The 20,770-nt window shown below is 43.9% G+C and overlaps 1 protein-coding gene across 4 annotated transcripts in view; it reads left to right on the top strand.

The window, feature by feature from the left end:
* The first annotated feature begins 6,615 nt into the window (after positions 1-6,615).
* Smg7 (SMG7 nonsense mediated mRNA decay factor) overlaps positions 6,616-20,770 on the top strand; it is an 80,495-nt gene continuing 66,340 nt past the window's right edge. For all 4 annotated transcript variants that reach the window (XM_045149199.1, XM_004658722.2, XM_012948851.2 and 1 more), the window contains exon 1: positions 6,616-6,763. In XM_045149199.1, coding sequence (XP_045005134.1) covers positions 6,735-6,763 — 29 coding nt within the window. In that variant the 5' untranslated portion in view covers positions 6,616-6,734. The remainder of the gene's footprint in view (positions 6,764-20,770) is intronic.

Here is a 20,770-nt window from a genome sequence, read left to right as displayed (position 1 = left end):
CATTCATGAACACCACACACACAAACAAAAATAATTTTATGCTTCAGTAGTTCTAAATTACTTGTTTTGCTTGGTATAAAAAGAGTAGAAAAACAGAAAGAAAAGGGGCATCAGTAGGCAGTGTTTTCACGAACTAAAGTTCAGATGCTGAGATGGCAGACCCAGGAGGAGGGTCTGTCAGTTTAGGAACTTTCCATGAGACCACTTAGCTGAAGGACACACCAGATAACATTAAAATCAGGTAAGATTAATGGAAATGAGGAAGGTGCTTTTCAATTTCTTTTGGGTTAGATGTAATTTATATCTATGAAGAGGAGTGAGTATAACACTTCAGAAATGTTTATATTCTACAATTACATTGATTTGCGAAATTTTAAGGTTTGTTATCATTTTTGTTTTCAAGATAGGGCCTTACTCTAGTCCAGAATGACCTGGAACTCACTCTGTAGTCTCAGGCTGGCCTCAAACTCAAAGAATTCCTTCTACTCTACCTCCAGAGTGTTGGGATTAAAGGCACGTGCCACCATGTCCTGCTAAATTATTATGTTTTCATTTTTTGAGGTAGGGTCTTGCTCTAGGCCAGGCTGACCTACGGAGTCTCAGGCTGGCCTCAACTCACAGTGATCCTCCTACCTCAGTCTCCTGAGTGCTAGGATTAAAGGTGTGTTTCACCACACCTGGCACAGAGAGAAAGAGAGAGAGAGGGGTGTGAGAGGATGGGTACACCAGGGCCTCTAACTGCTGTAAATGAACTCCAGATGCATGTGCCACTTTGTGTATCTGGCATTACATGGGTACTGGGGAACTGAACTTGGGTCATTAGGCTTTATGCGTAAAAGGCTTAACCATTAAGCCATCTCTGCACTCATAAGTTGTTTTTTTACATTAATTTTTGATTCATTGTGAATGATGATAAAGTCTGCTGGCTGGAGCAATAGAAAGACTGGAAATTGTGCATTGCCAATATGTAAATTTTGGATAGTATTTTTTTCTGAGTCCTATTGATTTTTTTTGTTTGATTTTTCAAGGAAGGGTCTCACTCTAGCTGAGGCTGACCTGGAATTCACTATGTATAGTCTCAGGTTGCCTTCTACCTCTGCCTCCCAAGTGCTGGGATCAAAGGTACATGCTGCTACACCTGGCTTCTATTGATTTTTGTTGCTTGTCAATGGTTTTGAAACAGTCCTGCTATGCAATCCTAGCTGGCTGGACCTTACTATGTAGAACATGCCAGCCTCAAACTTGTGGTGATTTTTCTGCTTCTGCTTCCCCAATTCTGGGATTACATGTGTGTCTCATTGACTTTTGAGTTATTTTATTCAAAATATGTAACCAATAAATTTCAGGAAAGAAATATAGGGTATTCAGCATAGTGCTTGAAAACTTAGCTAGAGCACTAAGACAAGGGAAAGAAATAAAAGGGATACAAATAGTAAAGGAAGAGGTCAGAGTATCCCTTTTTGCAGCTAACAAGATCTTACACTGAAAAGACCCTAAAAACTCCACCAGAAAACTCTTAGGCCCCATATACACTTTCAGTAAAATATTGGGACACAAAATGAACATACAAAACACAGTAGCCTTTAAAAATATTTTATTTTTGGGCTGGAGAGATGGCTTAGCGGTTAAGCGCTTACCTGTGAAGCCTAAGGACCCCGGTTCGAGGCTCGCTTCCCCAGGTCCCACGTTAGCCAGATGCACAAGGGGGCGCACGCGTCTGGAGTTCGTTTGCAGAGGCTGGAAGCCCTGGCGCACCCATTCTCTCTCTCTCTCTCCCTCCCTCTGTCTTTCTCTCTGTGTCTGTTGCTCTCAAATAAATAAATAAATAATTTTAAAAATATTTTATTTTTATTTGAGAGAGAGAGAGAATGGGCATGCCAGGGCCTCTAGCCCCTATAAATGAACTCCACACGCACACGCCATCATGTGCATCTTGCTTACGTGGGTACTGAGGAATCAAACTTGGGTCTTTAGGCTTCACAGGAAAATATCTTAACTGCTAAGCCATCTCTCCATCCCCCAATAGCCTTTTTTATATACCAATAATGGGATTTCTGAGAAATAAATCAGGAAGAAAATTCTGTTCATCAAAGCTTTTAAAAATAAACCTTGGATTAAACTAAGGAAACAAAAACGTGTACAATGAAAACTTTAAGATACTGGAGACCTCCCATGCTTCTGCATTGGTAGAGTAATTGTGGAAGTAACTATATTCTCAAAAACTGTAGATTTAACACAATTCCTACAAAATTCTAGTGTCATTCACAGAACTAAAAATAAATCCTACATAGAAGCACCAAAGATCTCTAATAGGCAAAGTAGTCCTAAGCAGAAAATAAAATAATGCTCAATACCTGATCTCAAAATATACTACAAAGCCAGAGTAACAAAAACTACTACTGTCATAAAAAGTCATAGAAATCAATGGAATGGAGTAAGATCCCAGAAATAAACTTACACAACTAGAGCCCCCTCACGTTCAACCAAAGTATAAAATCACATGCACTGGAAAAAAGGCAGCTGGATGCCAACATGAAGAATGAGACTAGCTGGGTGTGGTGGCACATACCTTTAATCCCAGCACTCGGGAGGCAGAGGTAGGAGGATCATCGTGAGTTCAAGGCCACCCTGAGATTGCATAGTGAATTCCAGGTCAGCCTGGACTAGAGTGAAACTCCACCTTGCAAAATAAAAACAAAAACAAAAACAAACAAACAAACAACAAAAAATAAAGAATGAGACTAGATCCTTATCTCTCTATCCTGCATAAAAAGCAATTTAAACTTGGGGTTGGAGGGATGGCTTAGTGGTTAAGGTATTTGCCTGCAAAACCAAAGGACTCAGGTTTTATTCTCCAGGACCCATGTTAGCCAGATGCACAAGGGGGCACATGCGTCTGGAGTTCTTTTGCAGTGGCTACAGGTCCTGGCCCACCCATTCTCTCTATCTACCTGCCTGTCTCTCTCCGTCTGATGCTCTCAAATAAACAAGTAAAAATAAACAATAAATAAATAAAATAAGATTAATGACATTAAGAAAAAAATTTAAAAAGCAATTTAAACTAGAGTAGAGATCTTAATATAAGATCTGAAACTTTGAAACTGCTAAAGGAAAACACAGGTAACATACTCAAATTCTAGCTATTGCAAGGCCTTTCTGATAGGGCTCCGGTCGGTACCACAGGAAATAATCGCAAGAATTGACAAATAGGATCACATGAAATTAAAAGGAAACAATCGCCAGAGTGAAGAGACAGTCTATAGAATTGGGAAAACAATTTTGGCCAACTATGCATCAGAAATGGAACTAATATGTAAAATATATAAAGAACTACAAAAGTTTAGTAACAAAAGGCAAATCATCTAGTCAATAAATGGGCTGATGAACTGACAGTTTTCAAAAGAAGAAATATAAATGGCCAATCATATTTGAAACATGTTCAACAGCCATCTCACCGCATAGTGGTTATCATCAACAAAGCACAACAAGACACACACACACACACACACACACACACACAATATGTTGGTAGGATATGGATTGAGTAACCCTTATATACTGCCTCTGGAAATGTTAACTGGTCCAGCCACTGTGAAAGTCAGCGTGGAGCTTTCTCAAAACAAACAACAACAAAACAAAAACAACTAAAAATAGAACTACCATATGACTCAGCTATACCAGTCTCTGGTATATACTGGGAGGACTCTCAAGTCAACACACCATAGAGACACTTCCACACTCACGCTCGTTACTGCACTACCTCTATAGCTAGGAAATGAAACCTGCCTAGATGTCCCATCAATAGACGAATGGATAAGGAAAATGTGGTATACACAATAGAAATGAAACCATGACATTTGCAGGACAATGGATGGAACTGAAGATCATTATGTTAAAATAAGGAAGACTTAAGACAAATACCGTATTTTCTCTTTGGGTGTATAGGTCATGGAAATAAATGGGGGACACTGAGAGGAGAGGAGAGATTTTAAGGGAAGGGGTCAGGGGAGGGAACAAAACAGGGTAATGGAATTCATGCGGCATGAAAGCAAAAGGAAGGACTATTGGAGGAAGGTCATCAACAAGAGGGAATAAGACGTATGAGGAGGGATGAATGGTGAAGGGGAGTAAATCCCCCCCCCAAATGACACATACACGAAAATACCATAATGAAACTCTCCACTTTGGATGTAACTGATTTATTTTATTTTATGATTTTTGTTTTGTTTTGTTTTCCAAGGTAGGGTCTCACTCTGGCCCAGGCTGACCTGGAATTCACTATGTAGTCTCAGGGTGGCCTCGAACTCACAGAGATCCGCCTACCTCTGCCTCCCGAGTGCTGGGATTAAAGGGGTGCGCCACCACGCCTGGCTTTGTAACTGAGTTTTTGCAAGCGGGGTATTTGAGTAGTATATAGTTCCCTCCAATCCTTGGCTCTCAGGAAAAGCAGGATGCTACAGTAGAGATGAGAACAATTTCTCACTAGGTGGCTCTGTTTCCCGCGAGTGGGTGGCGCGCGGGCGCGGTGGAAGACGAGGGCCATTGTACTGCCGCAATCAGCACGCGTCACAGCCCCTCACACAGGCGCTTGCTTGCGGCATAGTGCACTTTCTGTTTCATGGATGACAATCTGTCCTTGGGATTTATTTCCAAGTGGGCCGTACTTTCGTTTCCTCTGAATTTACACAGGGTCTAAATAAATATGGGTCCAGGCTTTTCATAGGTGTGGTCTCAAGGAAGGATACAAAAAACTCTCTCTTCAAGCAGCATGGGCACAGCGGGAACGAGGCACCCAACCAAACCAAACCAAGACCCCACTGGAATCCCGACTTCAACTATCCAGGGAGGGCTGTGTTACTGGAGGATGCTACGCCCTTGTATTATTCTATTCTGGGACAGCCGCTTACATAATTCCACAGTATGGATTGAAAATAAAACCTGCAATGTCGAGTACTTCATCAGAATTTCCCCTACGGTTGTCTTGTTTCTACAGTTTATTAGCCCCAAACCTGTCACAAAAGCATTGTTCTTTAAAAAAAAAAAAAACGGAATTTTTATCCTAGATTCCTTCCTGCTGAAATATCCCGGCGCTTCTTTCTATCCTGTGTTTTCTTCTCTAGCCAAAGAACAGTGGCAAGTTCTAAAGCACTGGACCCTCGAGGACGAACTTGGAGATCGCCCTCCGGCGGAGGGCGGAGGGGGGCCTCCGGGAGGGACGGCGCCGCCCGCCCCCGCGCTCGCCCTCCCTTCTAAATGGCTGAAAACCACTTGTTAGCCTCGGTTCCAACCTCACCCGGTTTCCTCCGGGCAGGCTCGTGATCGCGCAGCCGAGGGAGGTGCACGTTCGGGTGGGATCTTGGGGAGGGGGATGACTCCGTGTCCGAGTCGGATACCCGCGGTCGTGGGAGGGGGTCGCGGTGGTCGTGTGCCGCTCTCCTCCCTCAGGGACCCCGTCCGGGTCCGGTCCCGCCTCCCCGAGAGCCAGGCGGCCGCGGGGAAAGCCCTGGTCCTTCCGCCCACCCGGCCGCCACCTGCCAGCCTTCGGGCCCCGTATCCTCTTCCCCGCAGGCCCGGTACTCTCCACACCCGGCTCCGAGAGAAAGCCATGGAGGTGGTTCCCGCCCGCGGAAAGGTGGAAATGCCCACGGGGAAGACTCGGGGTCTCCCCTCCATTGCGGAGAGAAAGGGAGGTGGGGGGCAGGGAAGGTAGGCGGAGATGAGACTTCACCGCCCCGAGAACAGTCTCGATTCCCCCACCTCGGTGAGGCTTCGGGGAGGCAGGGAATCCAAGGGGGGGAATCCTGGGCGGTTTCCCGGGAATCCGTTCGCCAAAGGGGAGGGTCACCCTGTCCGCACACACCGGTTACTATGACAATACAACCACAGCCTCCAGTTTCCATGGCAGCTGCTTATCCAATCCAATTGGTTTCTATTCCTCCCTCGGCCCCCCCCCCCACTTCGCGGGCTCCGCCCTATTGCCTCCAACAATCTCCCAGAGTGCATGGGGAGGGGCGGCCGAGCCGAGGAGAGGGTGGCCTTTGCGTCACTCTCTAGCGCGCGAGGGAAGACAAGGGTCCAGGAACTGGCGGGCGGAACTGTAGAAGGAAGGGGCGGCGTTTCCGGTGGGGAAAAGTGGAGGAGTGGAAAAAGGAAGCGAGAAGTCGGCTGGAGTGGAAAAAGACGGGGGAGGGGGAAGGCTTTGAGTGTAACTCCCGGTTGATTGGGGCTCGATGTTCCCCGGTGAGCCTCGGTTTACCCCCACCCACGGGAGGAGACCGGGGACTATCAGGAAGCCGCCCAGCGCTACCGGCAGCTCCCTCAGCGGACGCACAGGAGCCACTCAAGCTGCTGATCGGCGCAAGGAGCAGCTCAGGAAGGCGGAAGTCCCCCGGAGGGACCGGCGCTGCTGAGATCTCGCGAGACGGACCCACGACTTCCTTCCTTTGGCTCTCCCTCCTCTTCCCCCGCCCCTCTCCCTTCTCCCTCCTCTTCCCCCCCTCCCGGGTCCGAGTGTCCCTGCGCCCCACGGGCCGGAGCCGCAGCTTCCCTCCCTCCCTCCCCGCTCCTCGCTTCACTCACCTCCCCCCCCATCCCCACCACCACCCCGCGCCGAGCGAGGAGGAGCCGGAGGAGAGGAAGATGGCGGCGGCCGCCTGCACCCGCGGTGCCGCGGGGCCGCTCCGAGGAGCCTGAGAGACCCACGGAGGCTTCGCGGGAAGACGCGGCGGCGGAGGATGAGCCTGCAGAGCGCGCAGTATCTCCGGTGAGTGCCCGAGGTCCGCCCGAGCAGGCGGAAGATCGGGGCTGGGGGAACGCGGAGCAACAGACACCGAGGCGGTATGTCCGGGGTGGTGGGGGAGTTGCTGCGTCCTCCTCTTCCCCAAGGGCTGCGGGGAGCCGATGGTGGGAAGACATCTACGGGACGGTGCCGAGCAGGCAGACAAGACCCTGGCCCGGGCTTGGCGGGGCTGAGCTGCCGTGGAGCCGGCGGGGCGCGCGCCGGGCGACCGGGGAGGTTGGGGAAGCGTGAGAATGTGAGCGTGCGCGCGCGCCTGGGGTCGCGGGCTTGGCCGGCCGGGGCTGGGGGGCTGGGGGGGTGGGGGTGGGAGAGGCGCCCCAAAGTGGAGGTGGGTTTGAAGGAGGAGTGTGTTCCCGGTGGCCCGGGAAACGTGGTGTGGGTGTGGGTTTGGCTGGACAGATGCACGCGGTGAGGAGAGGTGGAAGTCACCGCACCCGGGGGATTGGCGGGGCGCAGAGGGCCGACGGGAGGAAGCGGGGCACCGTAGGAAACGCGAGCTGGTGATGGGTGCTTACAGAAATAATGTCCTGTGTGATCCGTTGGCGGGGGTAGGGGGAGCACTAAGGGGAAATGGATGGGGAAGTGAGGGAAGAGGGAGGCGCTATGAACAAGGTTGTGTTCCCCAGAAGAAACTGTAGTTGGAAGATACCATTCTGAGTCGTGTGCATTCATTAAGAATAGTGTAAGGAACTTGTGTGATAGAGGTAGAGTGACGCATGGGCACTGAGGTAGATGGGAGAGAGGTGTGTGAGGCGGAAGGACAGCAGCGATTAAGGCACAGTTGAAGAAGAATGCTAGCTATTGAAATTTAGCACCTGATGTTAACATTTTGAATAGGAAGACCTCAGCTGTTCTGCAGCTGAACAGGGTCAGAAGCCTTGATAACTGAGAAAAATTAGGTAATTAGAGGCTGAGATTAATTGTGGGAGTTGCTACTGGTTAGAAAAGGTAAGACCTTAAAATTGGGCTTTTTTCTTTTAGGGGTACAACTAAGAAAAGGCAGACCCTGTGGGAAGATGTTTTTAAAAAGTGGTTTCTTATCTTTCGGAGGAGGGAATGGATAGGGGAGATGTCTGAAACTCGCCGAATTTGCTCTGTTTAGTGAGTTAGCAAAATAAAACTATCCGTGTGAGAGTGGATCTTTGTGTGTGTGTGTGTGTGTGTGTGTGAGAGAGAGAGAGAGAGAGAGAGAGAGAGAGAGAGAATGAATGTGAGTGTCAGAGTCTTGATTGCCGGAGTTTAGCATCCATGCTGAGAACATATGTGACGGTAGGACAGTTGAAACAATTTCTGTATACTGAGGCCTCCCCCCCCCCTTCGTTATTCTTTGTTTAATATATTACATCAACTTTAAAGACATTTATGGCAAGGATCAGTGGTAAGTGCTGTAGAAAGAAATGGAAACCATCAAGGCAGTACTTATTCTGAAGGAATCTGCAGTTTAAGCAAATTAATAACAGCACAGAGCATAATAAGGTAGCATCATAAAAGCCACCATGTTATGAGTCCAAAGGCAGATTACCTGAGCAACTGAGGAAAATCAAGGAAGACATCCCCTGTGTTCATTTATGATTCATTAGTTCTTTGGTTGATCCCCTGTATAGAGGCCATTGTACCAGCTACTCTTCCTCCTCTCACAGAACTTACATGTTAAACTGTAAAAGAAAACAGCACTTAAACTTAAAGGGAGAACAGTATTCTAACAAGTGTGGATTAAGAAAAGGGAATTTCCGGTGGAAGGGTATAGACAGGAAAGTTGGAGAGAGTGGTGAGCAGTTATATAGGAATGTAGAGTCATATAACTGGAGAAACTTAGGCAGAATTCTATCAAGTTTACTCCTTCCTTTTACAGGTTAGGAAAGTGAGCTCAGAGAAGTTAAAGTTGTTTAGGATCTGTCCTATAACTGATATGTACGAACTAAGTATTTGTCTTCCTGTTTCAAGTTTCCTGTACTATGCTGCGTGTCTGTTCATTCATTCCACCAGTATATATTGGGAGCTTTCTATATTCTAGGTGTTGAGGATGTTGATGGTGAAGAAAAGGGTGAACATGGAAGCGTTTGTTTGGTACAGAGGCCTGGTCAGTGAACATGAACAGATAAGCTAGCACATTGTTTCATTGTGCTAGGAAGAAAAATAAAAAGATATATAAACAAGATGTTCAAGGAAAACCTATTTGATAACATCACTAAGAGGATCTTGAATGTCTTGAATGAATGGTAGTTAAAATATGTAAATGTTAGGGAATCTGAGATGTGGGGCTGGGAATGTAGTTCAGTTGGAAGAGTGCTTGCCTAGCCTGTGTGAAGCCCTGAGTTCAATCCCTATCATCACATAAAACCAGATGTAGTAGTGCACACATTTAATCCCATCATAGACAGGAAGATCAGAAGTTCAAGGTCATCTTTTGTTGCTCAGCAAATTTGAGGCCAGCCTGAACTACATGAGATCCTGTCTCGAAAAAGAAAGAAAGAAGAAAATCTGAGATACTTGGTTAGGAGGGAATCCGTCCATATGTTCATAGCTATGAATTGGGGAACTTACTCTGTCATGTAATGGTACACACCATTTGGGAGCAGAAATAAAGTCTTGGCAATAGGACTAGAAAGGCATGATGAAAAGTAGATTGGGAAAGTGATGGTACTTTGAATGGAAAGCTCTTCTGGTCTGTGCAGACGCATAGATCACTGATCAGGAAAATTATCCTGAGAGGTTGTAGGATCAGTGACATTTTGAGATGAATGGAGATAAGTTAAAGGGGGGGCAGTATTTAAATAAAAGACCTATACATTTACAGTTGAAATTCAATTGGCAAAAGGCAGGAAGGCACAGGATCCAGAATCCCTCTAAGACTTCTGGGAGCCAGTTGCCCTTGTGAGTCTGTCCTAAGTAAATAAAAATGTCTTAAGGCTGGTAAGAGTGTGGGACTTAGGGTGTGGGGGCGGGGAGGTGGCCTTGTAAAGAAGGCTTGTAATAGCCTGTTTCCCTCCTCCTCCTCCTCTAGATAATCATTCCATTTAAAGACTGCTACATAATGTCTTCATTTCTTTGAAGATAAAACATTTTGTTTTTATAGAAACTCAAGGAGGTTGTTGGCTGTGGCTGAATGAATGTGGCTAAGAGTATTCTTTGTGACCTTGACTTTAGGAAGAGTTTGCTGTCTACCTTTGTCAGTGGTTAAAAACCATGACTGGGCAGTTTATAAACTGCATAGCTGCAGATCTTCCCTCATGTAGATGAAAATTTATTTTCTCTCAGCTGAATTTTAACTTGTTAGAGTAAACATGCTGCGTGTGGTGTCTGCCATTAAAGTGGTGGGGTATAGCGGGCATTAAGGTAGCAAGATGGTAGTTTCAAAGAGTGGGAGATGCAGTTATGGAGGAGAAGCTTCAGTAAGACCAAGAAAGAGGGGAAAGCAATATCAAGGAGTCAAAACTAGTCTCAAGTGGTACCACAGAGGTAAAAAGAAAACCACTTAGAGGAAAAAGGTGACATTGTGAACAAGAAGAGATAATGAGATTTCTTTTGTTAGAAGGAAAATGTCATTTTTTTTTCTAGTAGCAGTCTGACATGACTACTGTACAGATGAGTAAGTTGAATTAATACTTTTTTAATTTTTATGAAAATAAGAAATGGCCTTAAAACTTAAAGTTCTAGGTTGGAAGCATTGTGAATAATGCATTACGCAAAGTGCAGCAGAAATCAGGTATTTTCTCTTTATGACAAAAGGAAAGATTTGTTTTGAAAAGACTTTTGACACCTTTGTTGAGTAAAAAGGATCAGTGAAAGATAGTTTATTTGCTGGGAACACAAGAAAGGCAAGGATAGGCCATAGGTGTGATAGTAAAGTGTGTGTACTTTAATAGAAACACAGAAATAAACATTAAAGACAGAAAACCAGGGGAGGAAGGGAGGGAGAAGGGAGGCACTAAAGCACCAGACAGGGAAGAGCTCATCAATGTAATTTTGGAATATGAGGAAACTTAGTAATCATAGCTATAGGGAACCCCAGTCAGACAGGGGAAAAGAAACCCTGTTATAAAAGGTGGCAGAGGTGTTACTGAACAACATGCCCTCTCTGTGTGGGAGGCACTGCTCTTCCTCGACTCCTTCAACTCTCCTGGCTATCTCTGGTTTAACTCGAAGTGGGTCCCTGGTGTGAGAGTCGGTTGTCCATTTGGTTAAGATAATTTTTTGTTTGTTTTGTTTTTCGAGATAGAATTTCACTATAGCTCAGGCTCATCTGGAACTTACTATGTACTCTCAGGGTGGCCTTGAACTCATGGCAATTCTCCTACCTCTGTCTTTGCTGGGATTAAAGGTGTGTGCCACGATGCCCAGCTAGCTAAGATATTTTTATTTGTAGTGAAAGAGCAGTTCAGCACCACATTTCTTTGTCACACTTTCTTATCAGAAGTAGAAGTAAAACAGCAGCCACAGAATTATTTTCTATTTCTTTTTTCTGTGTAGGGTCTCATTCTAGCCCAGGCTGACCTGGAAATCACTATATAGTCTCAGGGTGGCCTCGAACTCACAGTATCCTCCTACCTCAACCTCCCAAGTACTGGGATTAAGGGCATGCACCACCACGCCTAGCTATTTTCTTCTTTTTTTTAAAAAAAAAAAATATGTGAGAGAGAAGGAAAGAGAGGTAGAGGCAGAGAGAATGGATGTACCAGGGGCTCCAGCCACTGCAAATGAACTCCAGATGCATGCACTACCTTGTGCATCTGTCCTACATGAGTACTGGGGAATCGAACCTGGGTCTAGGCTTTGTAGGCATGCACCTTTACTGCTTAGCCATCTCCATCCCAACAGAATTATCTTCTAAAGCAGAGTGTCCAATATATTGTAAGAGCAGGTGTGGCACTGTAAGTCTTGGGTGAGCGTGGATGAAGTAGCATGCAGAACCTTACCTAACCCTGGGGAGAGAAGCAGGGAGGAGGACACATTGGGAAGAATAGATAACTAAACAGAGTGGTCTTCAGGTTCTAGAAGAATCTGATAATGTTGGAACTGATGCACATTGTTTTCTAAAGCTTCAAAAGGACCTGTAGGGCACTGATTTTAATCTGTGTGGTCCACAAAGTCTAACCTGACTCCTGTCTCCTGCCAGCCTATCCTTTTGGTTGAGGAAAACCAGTCAAATGTGGGTGGTTAACCAAATATAGTACAATTATTTGAAACGACTGTCCCTTGGGGCTTATTAGTATTTGTTATAATGGTGATTGTGGCACACTACCTGCTTGGGTATTGACTAGCTAAATTATTTTGGCAGTTAATTTCTGCTTCTCTTGTGGTTTCAGTTAAGATTAAAAACATGTACTTCTGTCTTAGCTATGTTTAATTTCTTTGCTTTCTAACTGCTGTCCATCTATTTTCATACTAGAGGAAGCAGTTGTGGAGTCTTTCATTGTTGTGTTTCATGGATATGTTCTATTAAGAGCTGGACCCACCAGTATAGCAAGTTTCTCATGAGGTACTTGTTGAGGTGGGTGGAGAATGGTTCAGACTTTCAAAGGGCTAGTTAGTTTTATACTGGAGTCAAATTGTTTGCAGTCCTCAACCTCTCACCCTGACTAGCCTTTCTGGTTTTTATTGTTAGTGACATGAATGAGTGCCTGAAAGTTGAGAGGGGCTAGTTGAACTGATTGTCTTGTTCAAAGGATAAATCTTTGAGCATATGTCTTGCAGATAGCGGATGGTTTGTCTATATGAATGTGGGCAGATGGTCATCACATACTGCCACTTAAGTTTTGCAGTCAAGCTGTATTTAAGTTTAGTTGCTGTGCATCGATTCAGCATTGGGCCTGGGTCTGGAGGTTTGTAACTAAGGAGCTAGTCATCAGTTGCAGGAAAATACAGGGATGGAGTCATAGCAAACATGTTATGTGGTGAGACCTTGTAACCAATTCTTTGCTGGGTAGCGTGAATTTGGAGCTTGTTTAAGGCTCAGCTTTTGGTTACTGGGAAGAGGAGGAAACTCAAATTCTTTTTGGTTTTTCAAGGTAGGGCCTCACTCTGGCCCAGGTTGACCTGGAATTAACTATGTGGTCTCAGGGTGGCCTGGAACTCACCGCAGTCCTCCTACCTCTGCCTCCCCAGTGCTGAAACTAAAGGGGTGTGCCACCACGCCTGGCTTGAAACTCAGATTCTTAAAGAAAACTAGTAATCTCAGGTAGGTTAAATAGCAACTCTGGATTTTTATTTCTTGTTCACTTAGAACAGGGTTTCTCAAAACCTTGACACTTGTTGATATAGTAGGCTAGATGAGTGGTCATTTTGTGTATGTGGGGGTAGGGGTGGGGTAGTGGTGTTGGGGGAGCTATCCTGGGCATTATAGGATGTTAACAGCATCCCTGGTAACACTAGATAAGCCATTCGATGCAAATATCCCCCTTCCCCAGTCTGTGAAAACTAAAAATGTTTCCGCATGCTGTGAGAATGATTCTTGGTGGGGTTAATTGACACCACCTGAGAACCCTAATTTAGAGAGTATATACAGGAAAGTTATATCATATACTAGTACAGTGTGGTCGTTTTACATTACCATGGCAGTTATCTGAGCTTACCAGAGAAAAAGTTTATTTTGGCTTACAGTTTTCAGAAGTTTCAGCCCATGGTCACTGTTGCTTTTTGGCCTGTGATGAGGTAGCACATCACTGTGCAGAGTGTATGGGAAAAGACTCAGTCTCCTTTGAGGGCACACCCCCAGTGACCTCAAGCCTCCTGAGACCCTCTCTCTTAAGAGTGCCATACCCTCCCAGTGCCACTATGGACCAAGCCTTTATATGACCTGTGGGAGACATTTCAAATTCAAACTGCAGCACATAGCCAAGGGCCCTTTTATTGTTTTCTCAATGTGCAATCTACATATTATTTTTAAGCTTTCTTAATGGGTTTTCTCTAATAATAGCAATGCAATAGGGTACATCTGGCTCACGTGGGTCCTGGAGAATCAAACAGGGATACTTTGGCTCTGTAGGCAAATGCCTTAACCTCTAAGCCATCTCTCCAGCCCAAAAGGTATTTTTTTTAAGATGGAGAATAAAGTCATTTTTCCATTCCATACATACCTTTGTTTTATAGAGAGACTGCCAGGGCCCCCCGCCACTGCAAACGAATTCCCGATGCATGTGCCACCTTGCGCATCTGGCTTACGTGGAACTTGGGGAATTGAACCAAGGTCCTTTGGCTTTGCAGGCAAGCATCTTAATAGCTAAGCTATCTCCCCAGCCCCTCATACCTTTGTTTTAAACTAAGTATTTGAGTTTGTTCTGCTCTCTGGTTTTCTTTTTATTGTCTTAGACTTATTTTTGTTGTTGTTTACTGAAATTGATATTTCAAAAGGTGCCAAAGACCCTCATAATGGCCCACTTTACTGTTTATTTTCCCTTTTTTCTACACTTAAACATTTTCCTTTCTGTCTCTCTGTATCCTCTCATGTTCAGTTATCCTGTGCCACCAGTAAACATTCAGTTTGGGCCAAAGTATATAGTAAGGTATATACTTTTAAGATTCAAAACAGATGGTACGTGTTCGAGTGGTTTTTAAGCCTAAAAGTCCTGATTGCCATGTAGTTCACACTTGTGATGGTGTATCACATGGACCTTGGGAAGTTCTTGAGCTCTGTTGATGATTACCTTGCCCTATTTAGTTTTTTTTCTGGCCCGTTTCACTCCTCCATGGGCAAAAAGAAAGGCATGCTTCATTCTTGTTCTGAGCATATCTTTTCTTCAGATAGCATGTCTGTTCAGACTTTTGCTGTCACTGCATCATCTTTTAAAAATCTTATTAGGCATCTACAAGTATTTCCACCTGTTTGTTTCTTGCCTTCAGAGAGTTATGAAGTGTTTTTAAAAAATATTTTTTATTTGTTTATTTGAGAGAGAAGGAAAGAGAGAGAGAGAGAATGGTCTCACCAGGGCCTCCAGGCCCTGCAAACAAACTCCAGACTCATGTGCCACCTTGTGTATCTGTCTTATGTGGGTCCTGGGGAATTGAACCTGGGTCCTTTGGCTTTACAGGCAAGTGCCTTAACCACTAAGCCATCTCCCTAGCCTGAATTAATGAATTCTTTTTTAAAATTTTTTAAAATTTTTATTTGCATTTTCCATGATTATAAAAAAAATCCTATGGTAATTCCCTCCCTCCCCACCCCCCACACTTTCCCCTTTCGAATTAATGAATTCTTAATGGAATTAGGAGAACATAAAGTGCAGTTGACTTGAGGTTTTAAGAGTATAGTCTCTGGGATGGAACTGCCTGGTTCTAAGCCATAGCCATGTCACTTACCAGTTTTGTCATCTTGGGCAAGCTACTCACTTGGACTTTCTATGCTTTAGTTCCCTTATCTGTAAAGTGGAGATAATAGTGTCTTGTGAAGCCATGAAGATCAGGAGAGTTAATGTATAAGGTGTTTAGAATGGTTTTGCCACATAGTAAGTATTACATAAGTTTTAAATATGTATAACCTGAAAATTAGCCTCTGTCACTAATTTTTTTGTACCACTGGCTTTTGGACAGAGTCATTTGAGAAGCCTTAATATCATATCAAAAAACACAAAAAAGTAAACTCTTTAAGGGCTGGGATGTTGTTCAGTTTTTATAGTGCTTTTCCAGCATTCATGAAGCCCTGCTTAATTTTTTTTTTTTTTTTTTTTGGTAGCAACTATTTTAAAATAATAGATATAATGAGTACCCTAGGGCTGCTAGCCACTGCAAATGAATTCCAGATACATATGCATCTGGCTTACATGAGTCCTGGGGCATTGAACCTGGGTCCTTAGGCTTTGCAGGCAAGCCACCTTAATGGCTAAGCCATCACTCCAGCCCTATTTTTTTTTATTTTTTAATTTAATTTTTGGTTTATTTTTATTTACTTATTTTTGAGAGCGACAGACAGAGAAAGAGGCAGAGAGAGAGAGAGAGAGAGAATGGGCATGCCAGTGCCTCCAGCCACTGCAGACGAATTCCAGATGCGTGTGCCCCCTTTTGCATCTGGCTAACGTGGGACCTGAGGAATGGAGCCTCGAACTGGGGTCCCTAGGCTTCACAGGCAAGCGCTTAACCGCTAAGCCATCTCTCCAGCCCTATTTTTATTTATTTATTTATTTTATTAGTTGTGAACCTTACCATATGACCACATTGCATATTGCTTATATTCACATTGGGTTATACATTTTATATCCCCTCTCACCTGCCACCATTCCAATAACCCCACTGAGTGAGTGCCCTCCTTGGTAGGGTTATTGGAATTCACTGTAGGGTCATGAATACACCAGTCAGTATTTGTGGATGGGACAATACCTCAAGATACACCTTTTCACCCTGTTGTTCTTATAGTCTTTCTGCCCTCACTCTTCCACGGTGTTTTCTGAGCTTTGGCAGAAACCCTGGTTTTGATGGCTCAGCGGTTAAGGTATTTGCCTGCAAAGCCTAACCACTGGGAGTTCAGTTCCCCAGTACTCACTGGGGCCAGGTGCACAGGTGGTGCTTGCATCTGGAGTTTGTTAGCAGTGGGCGGAGGCCCTGGTGTGCCCATTCTCTGTCTCTTTTCTCTCTGTCTCTCTCAGTGCAAATAAATAAAATAAATTTAAAAAACTGTCATGGTAGTACATTTTGGAATCCCAGCTCTTAGGGGGGGGGGATGAAAGCAGGAGGATTAGAAATTTAAGGTCATCCTTAGCTATATAACTTCTGCTGTATAAAACCCTGTGTCATAAAAGTAAAAATCTTCCTTGCTGTTCCCTGTGTGCTCTTCCTGATTTCCCATCTTCCTTATTGATGCTGCCACTTGTGGTCTGGTCCCCGGACCAGTCCAGATTAAACTATTCACCTTTGAGTTCTTGTAGTTTCTGGATTCTCTTATACGTTTACAGCATTTTGGAGATGCTACCTTCCTTCTGTTCCCTTGTTCCTTGCCAGTTCTGTAAAACTTTTTACTCAGACTGTTGAAATACTCTTCCAGCTGGTATCCTGCCTGAAATTCTTCCTGCAAGTAGCAAGACTAAAACAATTGACTGGGCTGTAAAAATGTTGTCACTTACTTGTTGTAGACCAGTGACTTACCCTGTGCTTCTACATTTCCATTCTATAAAATGGAATGTGTATCTCAAAAAACTACTGTCAGTGTTAAAACAACGGTTTATATGTGCTTAACAAATCCTCGTTCTCCTTCAGGCTCCTTAACCACCTGCAATCAATCTCACATTGCTTTTATATTAATATTTCTGGAAAGGTATTTGTAAGGAAATGTTTTCCTTTCCTTAAACTTTTAAATCTGACCTTGTTGGCTTTCCATAAAGTAAACCTCATCTATTTCTGTCTGTAGAGTGTCTCTTTTTACCCATTGATGGGAACCAAAACTGAATGGGAGTAATTTGTTCCTTGTCTCTAAACATGGCATTGCTCTCCATGTTTAAATCATACCTGCCCTGTGGGAAGTGCCATCCTCCAGTAGTTCAGTGTATCAGTTTCCTACTTGCTGTGACAAAGTACCTGGCCAAAGCCACTTAAAGAAGGGTTTATTTGTGCTCACAGTTGGAGGGTACAGACCTTCCTGCCTAGAAAGCCTGCCAGCAGACATAAAGCAGAGCTGAATGCATGTGCTCAGCTCACTTTCTCCTTTTTAGTCAGTCTGGGACCCCAGCCCACAATGGTGCGACCCACAGTTAGGATGGATCTTTCCATCTCAGTTAACCTAATTTAGAAACTTCCTTTAAAATTGTGCCTCCTAGATGATTCTAGATTCAATCAAGTTGACAAGTAACCATCCATCTTACTTTACACTTGACCCTTTTTTTTTTAATTTTATTTTTGGTTTTTTGAAGTAGGGTCTCACTTTAGCCCAGGCTGACCTGGAATTCACTCTGTAGTCTCAGGGCCTTGAACTCATGGTGATCCTCCTACCTCTGCATCCCAAGTGCTGGGATTAGAGCTGTGCGCTACCACGCAGCTCCACTTGACCCTTTTAATGAAGACTTCCTTAGTTTAAGACTTCCTTAGTTTCTCTGGTGATTTCTGCATTCTTTTAACCTAAACTCCTGTAGTGAGCTCTTTTTTGCATTGGTCTCTGTAGCTGAGTGTAAGAGATCATTTCCCAGTTTGGTGGTGGTGGTTTGGTGTTTTGAGGACAAGGTTTCAATCTGTATAGTCCAGGCCACTCTGGAACTCATCATGTAGCCCAGGCAGAGCTCAGACACTGATCCTTCTGCTAGTTTCATAGGTGTATCACATGCTGTACTAGCTTATTTTCGACAGATATCGTGAGTATAATCTAGGAAGTGGAACTTTTTTCTATGTGGGAAGTGAAAGCTGAGTTTTTTTGTGGGGAGGAGATAAGATGGAGGTGGTGGTTTTTAAAATTTTTTGTTTATTTCTTTATTTGAGAGCGACAGACAGAATGTGTGCACCAGGGTCCCCCAGCCACTGCAAATGAACTCCAGATGTATGTGCATCTGGCTAACGTGGGTCCTGGAAAATCAAGCCTTGAACTGGGGTCCTTAGGATTCACAGGCAAGCACTTAACCACTAAGCCATCTCTCCAGCCGAGGTGTTGTTTTTGAAACAGTCTCTTGGTATATTGCTTCTACTGCTTTTCAGCTCCTGGTCTCAAGTGATTCTGGCCTGCACTCATGAGCCACTCTGCCCCACCTGAGCTCAGTTTTTCTTTTTAGCCGGGTGTGGTGGCGCACACCTTTAATCCCAGCACTCGGGAGGGGTAGCTAGGAGGATCTTTGTGAGTTCAAGGCCACCCTGAGACTCCATAGTGAATTCCAGGTCAGCCTGGACCAGAGTGTAACTCTACCTCAAAAAACTAAAACTAAAAATAAATAATTTATTTGCAGAGAGAGAGAGAGAAAAGAGGTGCAGACAGAGAATGGTCACACAAAGGCCTCCAGCTACTGCAAAGGAATTCCAGATGCATGTGCCACTTTGTGCATCTGGCTGTACATGGGTAGTGGGGAATTGAACCTGGGTCATTAGGCTTTGTAGGCTAGTGCCTTAACTGCTGATCCAACTCTTTAGCACTCTGAGCTCAGTTTTAAAGGATGAACAGGATTAGCCAAATAAAAAACTAAGGGAAAAGTATAACAGGCAGAGCTATAAAATGAATAAATGCCTCAGAGTATTATGTGTAAGGAACTAAAAAAAAATGGTATTAGGAGTAAATGAGTCTGGGTGATGTAAATGGGATGAGACTCGGGTTGTAATGTATGTAAATTATTTTGGTCAGTTCCCATCTCATTTTGGCTTTAGAAGTCCAAGGTTCTCTTTCAAAAAAGAGAAAATCTGGTTATTAATCTTGCGGAAGCAATTTATATTTGAATAGTCGATGCTGTACACATTCCTACTGGATTAGGGAGACACAAGAGAAAAGTATTTGTGTAGTGACTACAATACTTTGAGATACATAGGATTAGTAAGTGATGTTATTTTAAGTGGTGTTATCTTTTTTTAAATTTTTTATTTATTTATTTGAGAGCGACAGACACAGGGAGAAAGACAGATAGAGGGAGAGAGAGAGAATGGGCGCACCAGGGCTTCCAGCCTCTGCAAACGAACTCCAGACGCGTGCGCCCCCTTGTGCATCTGACTAACGTGGGACCTGGGGAACCGAGCCTCGAACCAGGGTCCTTAGGCTTCACAGGCAAGCGCTTAACCGCTAAGCCATCTCTCCAGCCCATAAGTGGTGTTATCTTAACTAATTGTCGCTATTTAGAATATTATTAAATTATGTGGGAGTTAATAAGAGTTTTGTTGAGTACCTAAAATCCTGGAAACAGGATTTTGGAGTAAAGGGTTTTTGTATAAGATTCACACCTCTGAGATGAAAGAAAGAATGAAGTAGAGGTAAAGGAAGCTTGTCACTTCAGGAGGAAGCACCAGGACTCCTACTTTGGCCTTTTTGTTACTGAGGTGAGGTCTTTAACTCTTTGGATCTAATGAAGGTCTGTCATAGAGAGGGGAAAATGCTTTGCAGACTCTTTTTTCCCCAGACTGTTTAATAATTGGAATTTTTTAAAAATTTATTTGAGAGCGACAGACACAGAGAGAAAGACAGATAGAGGGAGAGAGAGAGAATGGGCGTGTCAGTGCTTCCAGCCTCTACAAACGAACTCCAGATACGTGCGCCCCCTTGTGCATCTGGCTAACGTGGGACCTGGGGAACCGAGCCTGGAACCAGGGTCCTTAGGCTTCACAGGGAAGTGCTTAACTGCTAAGCCATTTCTCCAGCCCATAATTGGAATTTTGTTCTCACAGGTGTCCCCTTACCCTAATACTAGACATGGAGCCCAGTGGCTCATACGTGCTAGACAGGTGCTCTACTAACAAACTACCCCAGTTCCCAGTCACAGTTCTTGATGGGAGTTTCATTCTACAGTTACCATCTCAAGTGAGAATCTTGATTCTCAAAGTCTGTTTTATTTAAGTAACTGCCATATTAATGCATTAATTTCCTCAGTCCCTTTCTGAAAACTCGCTGTCCACAGACCACAGAAATTGAGTTCCTTTTCCTTCCCTCTTCTTTGCAAAGGTATAATATTTCAGGGCTCAGTTAGTCAGAATGTGGTATATTAGACTGTGCTTTCTAGGTTATAAATGATTTTTCCTTAGGAGGTGATTGCCTAGCCAAAATTTTTTTTGAAATATTGTATGTATGCTAGTGAGGTAATCTGTAGTGAGATAATCAAAATGCAATGGTAAGATGGTTTTGAAAGAAAAAAAGTTAAAGACTTTATAAAACTTTTTGGTGGTGAAAAAAATTTTTTTAAAAAGCTTAGTGTTAAAAGAACCACCATAGGATAAGTTTGAATATTAAATATTATCTTAGGGCCTGTACAAAATTTTGCATATGTATATATGTATACACACACACACATACATACACACAAAATATTGAGATGCACAACTGATATGGAATATTGGTTATAAGTTTTGATTTATAAAAAGGGCAGGAAGATGCCC

This window comes from Jaculus jaculus, chromosome 1, assembly GCF_020740685.1.
Source record: "Jaculus jaculus isolate mJacJac1 chromosome 1, mJacJac1.mat.Y.cur, whole genome shotgun sequence".
Classification (NCBI taxonomy): Eukaryota; Metazoa; Chordata; class Mammalia; order Rodentia; family Dipodidae; genus Jaculus; species Jaculus jaculus.
Note: the sequence above shows the minus strand (reverse complement) of the source record. Positions and strands in the feature narration are given on the sequence as shown.